The 12,283-nt window shown below is 44.4% G+C and overlaps 1 protein-coding gene across 1 annotated transcript; it reads left to right on the plus strand.

Moving 5' to 3' along the window:
* The first annotated feature begins 7,175 nt into the window (after positions 1 to 7,175).
* On the plus strand, positions 7,176 to 9,940 carry hey1 (hes-related family bHLH transcription factor with YRPW motif 1). The gene is made up of 5 exons (XM_061741831.1): positions 7,176 to 7,343; positions 7,441 to 7,516; positions 7,930 to 8,013; positions 8,106 to 8,187; positions 8,321 to 9,940. The coding sequence occupies exons 1-5, from the start codon at positions 7,258 to 7,260 to the stop codon at positions 8,986 to 8,988; spliced, it is 996 nt and encodes a 331-aa protein (XP_061597815.1). The 5' UTR covers positions 7,176 to 7,257; the 3' UTR covers positions 8,989 to 9,940.
* Positions 9,941 to 12,283: the final 2,343 nt, after the last annotated feature.

Raw genomic sequence — 12,283 nt, forward strand, 5'->3', positions numbered from 1 at the left:
TTTCTCAACATTTCGACTTTTTTCTTGAAATTGTACTTCAACATTAATCTCGACATTTCGACTTTTTTCTCAACATTTCGACTTTTTTCTTGAAATTGTACTTCAACATTAATCTCGACATTTCGACTTTTTTCTCAACATTTCGACTTTTTTCTTGAAATTGTACTTCAACATTAATCTCGACATTTCAACTTTTTTCTTGACATTTCGACTTTTTTCTCGAAGTGCATAATGAAAAAAAAACCTTCCTCTAAAATATTGTTTTATTCTCCTGCCTGGCTCTAATACTCTTCCGTAATAAAGAGACGTTTATATCTACAAAAATCATCTTTGGGTTTTTCCGGGACAACAGAGATGTTGTTGTGTATGAACAGACCCTGAACTGGTCACATGACAGTGGTGTTGCTTCCTGCTTCATGCCTCTTGGACACTCTTCAGCCCCTCTTAATCTAAATAAAAAAGAATGATGGCTTGTGGTGCGAATGTGTCTGACACGGACAGTCTCCTGTGTGAAAGGACGACCGCCGACCGTATCGAGGTCCGATTCTCCGGATATTGTCTGGAGTTCATGCGTGAAAAAGCGACTTTGCAGACGTCCGAGGAGCAGAATGGCCTTTTAACAAAGAAGCTGCACCTCGTAATTTTTATGTGAGACATTTATCATCATAAATGGCTACCTACTTGGCTGCTTAAGCTTATTCCTGCTTTTCCATGAACTCCAATACAGGTTTCTGTAACTTCCTCTGTCACTTTGCATCAGCTCGAGGTGTTATTGTAAGATTAGTTATCTGATGTTTTAACCATGTCAGGAAAATTAGCAAATAAAAATCCACTCCTGCAGGAAAAACTTTGTTTTTATTATTTTATTGCATAGTTGATGAAAGGAGAAGAGGCTGACAAAATCCTTTACGAACCAGCCTTTAATAAGGTAGCAGCCCTCAGCTGATCATTTTCACCAGAGAAGACTCTCCGGAGAGGTTCAGATTTTGAGTCATTATTTTTCAAACCCTGCAAGGAAATAGTTGGCTTCACATCAGACTCTCGCTTGCACCGATCTCTTCTCGACGAGCATGGCTGGCATTAGAGCGACACTTGTGCCGATGACGTGCCTGAACTCCACGCGGAGCCTCGGGAACACACGTCAGCGTTCAGGCAGTCGACAGTCTCGCATGACTTGACTAACTGAGAGTTCCTGGACGTGGCATCAACATCGTTCATCAAAGTCAGTCTGTCGTCGCTGCAGCCTGACTCGATTTACACTCCCCGAAGTCGTGCAGGGTTACCGAAGCTCTTCGCAGGAAATCACATCCAAACAAACCAAAACAACGAGACACCTGACGACATGCGAGCCACTCTGTAAACACGTTTGGCAGAAGTAATTACACTTGATGCAAAAAATATGTACAGCACAGGGAAGGGGGGGGGGGGGGTGGATATTGGAGAAATCCCTCTTTCAAACAGCTTCAAAGCCTGAATGTGCTCTAGCATTTCCTCTGGTGAGACAGTCTAGGCGCTCTTTGTCTGAACTGATGCCATTTAATTGCGGCAAAAAGCAGTTGTGGCTTTCTCATAAACTGGAATTCCAGCCCCCCCAATTTTTTTTTTTGTACAGTACAGGAAGAATGTGGAAATGTATGACTTGAGGGGAACTTGAATATTTAATCTCTAAGTATATACTGTATAAGCATATCTCCCCGTGCGTTTCAGTCGTCTGCGTCTCAGAGGATTTAACGCTAATAAGAAGGTCTGAACACTCGAAATGACCCTCGAGTTCAATCTCACAGAGAAATTAGTCACTGGGAGGAAAGAAAATGCAGGGAGAGGGCCTGATCTAAAAAAAGAAGACAAGAAAATACGTGACGAAAAACAAAACAATGTAAATTAGACATGAAAGAGAAGAAGAAGTGAATACATGACAGAGGGAGCAAATGAGGTGAAGCATCACTGAGTTTTGGCTGTGAGTTTGATTCGATTCGGTGGCCTGATTTGCAGGGGGAGGAGAGGACGGGCGGGGAGGGGGGGGTTTGATGATGTGGTGTTGCTGGCCCTCACCTTCAAAGGGCGGCCTCTGAAAGGCCCTACTAATCACAACATGTGATGAGACCAGTAGAACAAAGACAGCCGGGCAGAAAATAACAGCGTGGGAACTCTGGGTGAACTTGAAATACAACAAGAGCCCCCCCCCCGCCCTCCCCTCCCTACTCTTATTCCCACTCCCACTAGTTGCACACACACACACACACACACACACACACACACACACTCACACACACACAAGCAGCCAGACGTTAATGCGGACACACACCTGTGTTTATTAAGACAAAGGCTTCAAGTTGCATGAAGTCGGACGTGTGTGAAGGCAGCTCCCACTGTCCCCCCCACACACATACACGCACATGCATGCACACACACACACACACACACACACACACACACACACACACACACACACACACACACACACACACACACACACACACACACACACACACACACACACACACACACACACACACACACACACACACACACACACACACACACACACACACACAGATAGCTCACCAATGCTCAGCTCAAATAATGCATGAGTGCATCTGTGTCTGTCCTGCTATAAGCATCCCCCTGTACAACAACAATGAGTTGAAAACAGCCCTAAGTGCTTCCTCTCATTCATATAAACCAAACAAGGCGGCCGCTAAACTCCGTGATGACTATTACGCCTTCGGCTCCCATTGATAAGGATCACGATATTACTGCATGGGCACACATGTGCATGCAAACGTTTTTATTACAGTGAGATTCTCGGCTGATTTTTGTTAACGTTGAGATTCAAATCTCAACCAGCTCGGTCCCTCTCAAGGGGACGGGTGCTTTTATGTGATTTTTCCATATTTCTATACTTCATCAACAGTCTTTTGTTGCTGCTGTCTGGTCCCTGATAAAAATGAAACAGATTTAAGAAAGACCCTTAATAACATTTCAAACAGATTTTTTCCTCTGAGCTAGCATGACCCGGGATGAACTGTGAATGTCCCGGATTAAATCAATGACATCAGTGCAAACGAGTCTGAAATACATTAAATATGGCAATGAACAATGGAAATAATAAACATTTATAAAGCATATACAGCTCTAACTTAGGGTCAACATGAAACAGGCTCTTAGTAAATCGACAGCTTTTTCAGACACAAAGAATTGTTATATTACGCTTCTGGGCTAAAAATGTGTTGCACGCCTATGTTTGCTTTTTAAATGCACAACATTCCTCAGTATCATATTAATAACATTAAACTGTCGTGCATGCTCAATCATGAACAGTTTCTACTTTTCCAGTCGCTTGGTTTCAGTCAGACTCAACACGTAACTCTTTGTGGATCCACGCTGATTACAGCCAGTACGTTTACATGCACTAACAGAAAGTCGAATTGTTGCCTTAATCCGACCGATATCGAAGTTTTAAAAGCCATGTATACACCTTAGCCGGGCTGTAGTCGAACAGAACTGAAGCTCTTGAGATCGAGCTTTTAGTGCCAGATAATGCGTCCTAATCCGAGTTACTTCGGCACGTATACAAACCCACGCTAAACCGAGTTACTGACCGCCCCGGGACCCCCCCACTGACGACACAGCGGGAGCAGGAATAGTCACATCACAACAACACGGTAACAGAAGAAGAAGAGGGAGACTTTGTGTACATCGTACCTGCAACATGAATCAGGCTTAGGCCCCGTTTACACGGAGCAAAAACTGAGGCGTTTTCATGAGTTTTGGCCGTTCGTTTACACGAAAACGGAGCTCAAAGTCACCAAAAACGATCATTTCTGAAAACTCGGGCCAAAGTGGAGATTTTCAAAAACTCAGTTTTCACGTTTGCGTTTAAACAGAGGAAAACGGAGATTTAGGCTTCAGAACGTCACATTATGCAACAGAAACGTCACCAGCGTCATGTGTGCGACCTGTGTTTACAATTAGTTTGGCCACCGTCAATATTTTCTTGTATTTTACCTGTTTTATATTCTAAAGTCACACTTAAAAGTAACTCCACTTCTCTGTCACTCCAAACGAAAGACTCTCGTTCCGTCTTGGAAGTAAAGCCTGAATTATGGTCCCGCATTAAATCGACGCAGAGCCTACGGCGTAGGGTACGCGGCGATGCGCGCCGTACGGTGTTGGTGTAACGCGGAACCATAAATCAGCCTTAACTGAAAGTTACACGTGTCATTTGTTGATGTTTTTTCCAGGATTCTGATTGGCTGGCATGACGTTAACAGCGTATTTATGCGGATCCGTGTAAACGAAGAGATTTTGAAAACGATCTCGTGTAAACGATGGAATTTTTCAAAACGTAGAGGGGGAAATATCTGTTTTTGTAAATACCCGGCTATGTGTAAACGGGGCCTTGTGTATGTACAACATTCACAGAGCTGCTGCATCGTTAGCGTCCATTATTTTGGCATGTTGTTGTCCTGCTTCGCACTTGTTTACTAATTGTACCGGAAGAACGCCAACGTGAAAGTGCGTGTGGTCCCACCTAGCGTCTCGGAGTTGAACGCACCTCCCTCAATAATCGATTGTGTTCTTGTGCATGTAGACTTGGATTTCTCTGAACCTCCAGTTCAATCCTTAACTAGATTGTTGCCAATAGCTTGATTTAGAAGTGCAAGTAACCACACTGAGTGTTTACAGTTGTATTTAGCTCTGAAGTACCACAATACAAATATTGTCATATGTCAACTGTTTATGCTACACATATTACAAATAATTAGATGGGCATTAATTGAGTTGAAAGGAGGGGCCTGTTTCACTGGTTCTATTGGCCCAATGGAAGCTATTTCATTGGAACTAATGCATTTAGCCTTTTGTTTTATGCTTTTTTTTTGTGTATTTTGCTGAATTCTATATCTATTATTATTATTATTATTATTATTATTATTATTATTATTATTATTATTATTATTATTATTATTATTATTATTATTATTATTATTTCATTATATGCACAAATATTTAATGCTCCAGAAATTTGCAAGACTTTATGTCCCTATAGTTATTGTGTTCATTATGTCTTCAGATTGATAGCTTTGTGGTTTTCTTTTGTTCAGACAAGGATCCGAGTTCTTACCTTCAAACTTTTCTGACAGTTTCGGCAGAAACAGTTGTGCCGAAACTGTCAGAAAAGTTTGAAGGTAAGAAATCGGATCCTTGTCTGAACAAAAGAAAACCACAAAGCTTCATGTCCCTATAGTCCTGTTTTTAAATGGATATACCCCAAACCCTATTTTTGTATCACAAAAAAACATTATAAAAGATATTTATTGTGATGTAAAAACCTCAGCAGCCTTCTGGAGCTGATTACAAGTGCAGAACTTGACTGGACTTGCATTTTCCAGCACTAAATTGCTGCAGTGATGACAAAGAAAAGATTTTACTTTTGCACCAGCCCATCTTATGTCACGACTTTTATATTCTCTTCGTGCATGGGGAATATAAGCAACTGTTATATTTAAAGAAAGGAGCCCCAGCTCCGTATGCAGTAACATGACCCCCCCATGTATACAAACACGGCAGCCCTGTCAAATTATTTACGTAGTGTGCCTATTATAGGAGCCACCACTCGCGCTGTGGTGATGATGTGGAAACTCCTGGGACACGCAGCGTTATGGACTTTTGTTGAATGCTCGCAACAGAGTCCTTGAAGTGGCCACGGAGTCTTCACCGTGCATGAGGTCTCTCTGTGGGGTAAGATTAGACTTGGTGGCTTCCTCTGGTTGCGGCGGTGCTCCCTCTGTCTCTCCTCCCGGGCTGAGTTAGTATTGGATTACAGGTTCACACGCTCGCTCGCAGACCGCCCGTCGCCCCGACCAATTGCTCCATTCATTCCAGCGCCGGAGACGGCCGTCGGCCTCTGATTGGTTATCAGCGCCGGTTAGGGAACTTTCCCACGGCCAGCGCGTGCTGACAGCCGGCCAGCCACTCCTCGTCACCACCGGGACATACACGGGGGAGGGAGGGGGGTGGCGGGCCAGTCACGGATCGAAAGTCCACTGGACCGCTGTCAAAGTTTGTACAGAGATCCTCTATGTCAGGAAGGATCCCTCGCATGTTTGTCAGGAAAAAACAAAAAAACAAAAAAACAAAAAAAAGAAAGAAACGGGAATGATTTTTTTTCTTTTTTCTTCCTGGGATAAAGGTTGACTTGCTAAAATGTTTTGATCTGCGGAGACAGACGCCACCGATGATGACAGACTAAGATTGAGGAGATATGTTTAAATGAGCTCACTAGTACAATAGCATAGTTATTGGTCTAAAACAGACATCTTTTTTTTTTTTTTTACAGCTTGTTAGTTCTGGATGCCACATTCAGGAAACAGCCAAGTCCTTTTTAAATAGGATCACAAACCGCTATGACCCACGTCGCTTTGTCATTTGTTGTCATTTTGTGTATCTCTGCCTGCTTATTTTGATTATTCTAGGCAAGGCAAGTTTATTTATGTAGCACAATTCATCACAAGGTGATTCAAAGTGCCTTACCTCAACATTAAACGCGACAAGACACAATTAAACAGTAGAAAACAAATAAAATGAAATAAAATGATAAGAAAAGAGGTAAAATAATAAAATCCACAAGTTGTTAAAAAGTAAGGGCAGTAAAGTACAGCAGATAAGTATTTAATTTAAGAACGCTTCAGTAAACAGTAATGTTTTTAGCCCTTCTACAAGATAATTAGCTTATTCGTTGGAAGTTTGAACATCATTGCATTTTGTTCTCATTGGTGTCACTTTATTCCTCTGCCCGGTACCTTAACATGTGCAATGATAATAAAGTTGAATCTAATCCAATCTAATCTTTATCATAACTAAATGTAGATTTGTAAATTGTTTGTCTCTTTCTGGGACCTATTTGAGATGGGGACAAGTGGTCGCATGACCTGTTTTGTCCACGTCTGACAGGCTTAGGGGGGGGGGGATCCAAAGAGTGAGTCGTCTCAGCTTCCCCTCCCGCCTCTCAGATCTGTCAGGGCGCACTGAGACGCCATTGGCCAGCTCCGCCGTCACTCAAGCCCGACGCGGCTCCCTGATTGGTCGGCGGAGCAGCAGGCCCCGCCCCCCTCGCTGGCCAACAGCGTCGTTGAAATGACACCGTGGGAAAGCTGAGCGCTTCAAAGGGAGTCGCTCCGGGCGAACCTGCACAGACGCACGTCTGGGAGACACGAGCGACGCACGGACGGACTAACTCACTCACTAACAGCAAACATGAAGAGGAACCACGACTTCAGCTCCTCGGACAGCGAGCTGGACGAAACCATCGAGGTGGAGAAGGAGAGCGCGGATGAGAATGGGTATGCATTTTATTTAGTTATAAAAAAAAAAGTGTTTCAAACCTGCCAAAGTTGGATTTGGAGCACGGACCAAACCTGCGTGTGACTTGTGTTTCAGGAACATGAGCTCTCCTCGGGGCTCCATGTCTCCCTCCACATCCACTCAGGTGCAGGCGAGGAAACGGCGGCGAGGAGTGAGTACATCCGCTTATCTATTCAATTCAATTCAGTTTTATTTGTATAGCGTCTATTACTTTTTTTTTTTACCTTGTCTGCACACATATTAATGATTGATACCATGACGTTAGAAACCAAAAGTATATATATGTGCATTATTACTATATTTAATATACATATATATACGCATACATATGCGTACACATACATAAATATACACATACAAACCCAGTGATTTTTTTTTTTTTTTTTTTTTTAGCGTCTATTACAACACAAGTTGTCTCTGGGCGCTTTCCAGAGACCCAGAACATGACCCCCGAGCAATTATTACATTATTATCAGATTATTTCATCCACCCGTCGCCTGTTTGCAGACATGTGATGACAAATGCACCAGGTCTAATGTATATTATTTTTTTTTTTTTGGTCAGATAATTGAGAAACGGCGCCGTGACCGAATAAACAACAGCCTGAGCGAGCTGCGCAGGCTGGTTCCCAGCGCCTACGAGAAGCAGGTGAGCAGGAACCCCATCAACAGGACCACAAACATGAGAAGAAGCTCTGAATGATCTCATTTCTTATGCCAATTTGTGTCATCACTCTGAAGGGTTCAGCCAAGCTGGAGAAAGCAGAGATTCTGCAGATGACTGTTGATCATCTGAAGATGCTTCATGCAGCTGGAGGCAAAGGTAACCTCACCTCACAAATACACTCATATCAGTCCAGTCAAGGTCAGAGGGATTCTCTGCAGAGCTTCTACAGAAGTTTTTTTTATTGTCTGCAGTTGATTTTTAAATGCATAACCTGTTGTCTCTCCCTCAGGTTACTTTGACGCCCACGCCCTAGCCATGGACTACCGTGGTCTGGGTTTCAGGGAGTGCCTGGCGGAGACGGCCCGCTACCTGAGCATAATCGAGGGCTTAGACAGCACAGACCCTCTCCGGATGCGTTTGGTGTCCCACCTCAACAACTACGCCAGCCAGCGAGAGGCTCACTCCGGCCTCAGTCACCTGGCGTGGGGCTCTGCTTTCGGATCCCCTCCCGCCCACCTGACGCACCCCCTCCTCCTGCAGCAGAAAGCCGGGGCTCCTCTGGCCCCCCTGCCCCGCAGCACCACCAGCAGCCCACAGAACCCTCTGTCGTCCACGTCGGGCTCGTCTCCCTCCTCTTCTTCCGCCTCGTCTTCGTCATCTTCGTTGGAGAGTCACGTCCCGGGGAGGCACAGCGGCCGAGCCACCCCACACTCGGATCAAGGTCCGATCCGGGTTCCCTCCACCACGGCGGCCACCGCCACAGTCCTGCACCCGGCGCTGGTCCCGTCATCCGCATCCAAGCTCTCCCCGCCGCTCCTCTCCTCTCTCTCAGCGTTCCCCTTTGCCTTCAGCGCCTTCCCCATTATCTCCCCCTCCGCCGCCCTCAGTCCCCCGGGCCAGACCTCCGGCGTGGGGAAACCCTACAGACCCTGGGGCATGGAGATAGGAGCATTCTGACTAAAATAACAAGAAGAAACGCAACACCATCGTCTAATAGACTCAACCCACCTACCAGCTGAGCTGGACTCAAGGACAAGACTTTATTTTCCTTGTTAAGAAAGTGCTATTTTTTTGCTATGATGTTGACATCCCACGGAGGATAATTATATCTTTTTTTTTTTTGTACAGAAAGAGAATCAGTGGGGAAGGAGACCGCGACTAAAAAGCAGCAGAAGTGATTTAATGTGTTGATTGACCTCGGTTCCTGCTCACCCCTTTAGAAGTTTCACCCACATTAGCCGGCGTGTCGGGGATGGCTTTTCCAGATGGTCAAGCAAGTTCTTGGGCGAAAGTGCCCGACCCCCACCCAAACCTTTTTGTTTCCCAGAAACACCAAAACCAAGTGTTGGTGCCCTGATTACAGCGGGGAGGGGAGGGGAGGTCTGAGTCGGAATAACTGAAACCAGGTGTTTTGTGTGACTAAATCCTGAACACAGAAGTTAGTTTCCAGCTTGGTTGAACTAATCATTTAGTGCTCCGTCGCAGGAGCTCGTGTCTGCGACTAATGTTGCCTCTGTACAGTAAATTATGCCCTTTTCAGCCAATGTATCACATAGGGTTTTCCTTTTTTTCTGTTGTAAATGATGTTAGGTTGGTTTTCATCACCTCTTGTTATCGTCATGTACTCGTTCAACGTTGCGGTTGTCGGCCAGCGGGCGCCAAGATGAGCTCCATCAATCAAAGCACCAAAACAAGGCAAAGCAATTATACCAACAACCTTTTATAAAAACAATCAGCACATCATTCCCACCTGCTACTTTGGGTTCTCCTAATGAAAGTCACTGCAGATTTGTATATTTTACAGTTGTACAAAGCATAAACAAGCTCTGAAAATGTGATTCTCTGCTGTTTAAAGTTGTTGCTGGTGTTAAAAGCAACATTCCTGTAATAAAGGAGTTCTAAATAATCACTTGTTTGTTCAAGCGTTTGTTTGAGGGGTTTGGATGTGTGTTTACTTGCTGCTTTTTTTGTTTTGTCCGTGTGTGAGTGTTTGTGCATGTGCGTGCATGTGTGTGTGTGTGTGTGTGTGTGTGTGTGTGTGTGTGTGTGTGTGTGTGTGTGCATGTGTGTGTGTATGCGGTACATATCGAAGACTGGTATCAGATGAGGCGGCTTGTTTCTCTCAGCGGCCCTCTGTGTGTGCACAGGAAACCATTAACAAGGAGGGGATATCCTGGACAATAGCAGCCCGCCTGGCCCCATGTCATGCGTGGGAACTAGGGGAGGGAAGAAGGAGGGAGGGAAGGTTGGAAGAGGATGAAGAAGGAAACGAAGGAGGGACTGAGGTTAGAGTAGGTGGAAGGAAAGGGGGAAGAAAGGAATGAAAGGAGAGAGGAGGAGAGATGGACTGAGAAACTGTGAGAGAGGAAGTCCACAGCAAAGAGCTTTGTCTCCCTGCCATCATTTCAGCGTGCACCAGCTGCACCCTCTGTTCTCTGTGCAGACACCCCCCTCCTTCTCCTCTAGACCATTTTAAGAGAAGGATTTTTTTTCCTTTCAAAAATATGGATCAGTCTTTCTCCTCTGGCCTCTCTCATCTTCCTCTTTCATCCTTTTTTCGGCTACCGTGGCTGATACTGGGTCAGGTATGATGTCAGCCTCGCAGCGGCTGCAGCTCGACACTCTGCGACACAACTGGTCGTTTGTCTCCCCCTTCTGGTGAGAATTGGAACTACACTCATGGAGTTTGTGAGAGAAATGGCTCTAAAGGAAAACCTAGCAAGCCGGTGTTCTGCCAATTTCTGCTGCTTTGCCAAAAAATGCTCCCTAGTGGTTTTCTACCTTTGTAGAGCTACAATTTTACTGTATTTTACTCCGTAGCCCACTTCTTTTTCCCCCAAATGGCCCTTGTCACTTGCCAGGCCGTCATCGTAATAAGAATGTGTTCTTAATGACCTGCCTGGTTAAATAAAGGCGAATGACTGAATGAATATCAAATAAAGCGATATAATTGTTTTTTTCTCTCTTTATCGTATAATGTTCACAAAGTGTAATGCGATTCAGGTCATGGGTAGTGTATTTTGAAGGATAAAATACTTAACATCCCATATTATCAATTTAGCGTGGCAATCAAACTTTGAAAATCGATTGTGCGCATGCGCAGAACCACAAAGTAGCATTTCTCGGCAGGTAGCAGAAATTGGCAGAACACCAGGTGTCAGCAAAGCTAAAACATTCAGTTTTTCAGTTGTTGATTTCGCTAATGTTGGTAAGAATTAACAGAAGCTGTAACCAGAAACTGTTTCAAGTAAATGGATTGCTGGCCTTGTAGTAAGCTCTAAAAAGAGACACAAATGTCTGTTGCAGCTTCCATTTTAGTTAATTAAATATGCATAGTATTATGTGGGGATCATTTAATTGTTTATTGTATTTTGTAATTGCTTACTGATGTCTCCCACATATGCAGTTGCTGTTAATAGCCGGTAGTAAAATATAATAAAGGAGCCTACCGTTTAGTTTGAACAATCCTTGTTGCATCCTGTCTAGACCCATATGCCTCCACGCCCTCTCCCCTCCCCCCACCTTTTGTTTAGGACAGTAGTGGTTCCTGTTGTTCAGGTGTCAGAGTCCAGCCACCTCCCATCATCAATCATCTCAGGTATAGAGAATGATCTGCGACACCACCACACTACCAAGTCTGAGACTCGTCTATGGAGTCGCTCACATGCAGCCTGCACTATTTGTCAGATGCACATCCTTGATGCAGATGTCTCCTTCCACCAAAAGTCAAAGATGCTCTGCTGGATTGAGGTCTGGTGACTGAGGACACCTTTGGAGTAACAAGAAATCATTGTGTTGATCAGAACCACCAGTTTGAGATGATTTCAGCCATGTGATGGGTGTAGGAAGTAGCGATCAGGAGACGGGTACACTGCAGTCATAATGCCATGGGCACGGTCAGTAACAATACTCAGGTTGGCTTTGGTGTTTAATGATGCTACTAAAGGGCCCAAAGTGAGCCTGAGCTGTTGATCCGAGGCAAGATGGATCCATGCTTTAATGGTATTTTAAAGGGAACCTATTATGGCATCTAATACCTATTTTAAACAGGCCTTGAATGTCTTAAAAACAAGCTTTTGATTGTTTTTGCTAAATAAATTAGAAATTCAGGCTCTGAGCCATGTCTTTATCTTCCCATTCTCTAACCTTATTATCTATGAGGGATTCTGAGTGGGCGGGGCTATGATAATGAGGCTCTGTGCTGATTGGCTGCCTGAATGACTGATACACCGCTACGAAAAAATGGCGGAAG

The sequence above is a fragment of the Cololabis saira genome, chromosome 15, assembly GCF_033807715.1.
Source record: "Cololabis saira isolate AMF1-May2022 chromosome 15, fColSai1.1, whole genome shotgun sequence".
Lineage (NCBI taxonomy): Eukaryota > Metazoa > Chordata > Actinopteri > Beloniformes > Belonidae > Cololabis > Cololabis saira.

Excerpts from the sequence above, each read along its gene's own strand:
- hey1 (XM_061741831.1), top strand. The coding sequence starts at position 7,258 with ATGAAGAGGAACCACGACTTCAGCTCCTCGGACAGCGAGCTGGACGAA. Across the intron at positions 7,344-7,440 it reads GAGAGCGCGGATGAGAATGG|GAACATGAGCTCTCCTCGGG; the intron begins GTATGCATTTTA and ends CTTGTGTTTCAG. Across the intron at positions 8,014-8,105 it reads CCAGCGCCTACGAGAAGCAG|GGTTCAGCCAAGCTGGAGAA; the intron begins GTGAGCAGGAAC and ends ATCACTCTGAAG.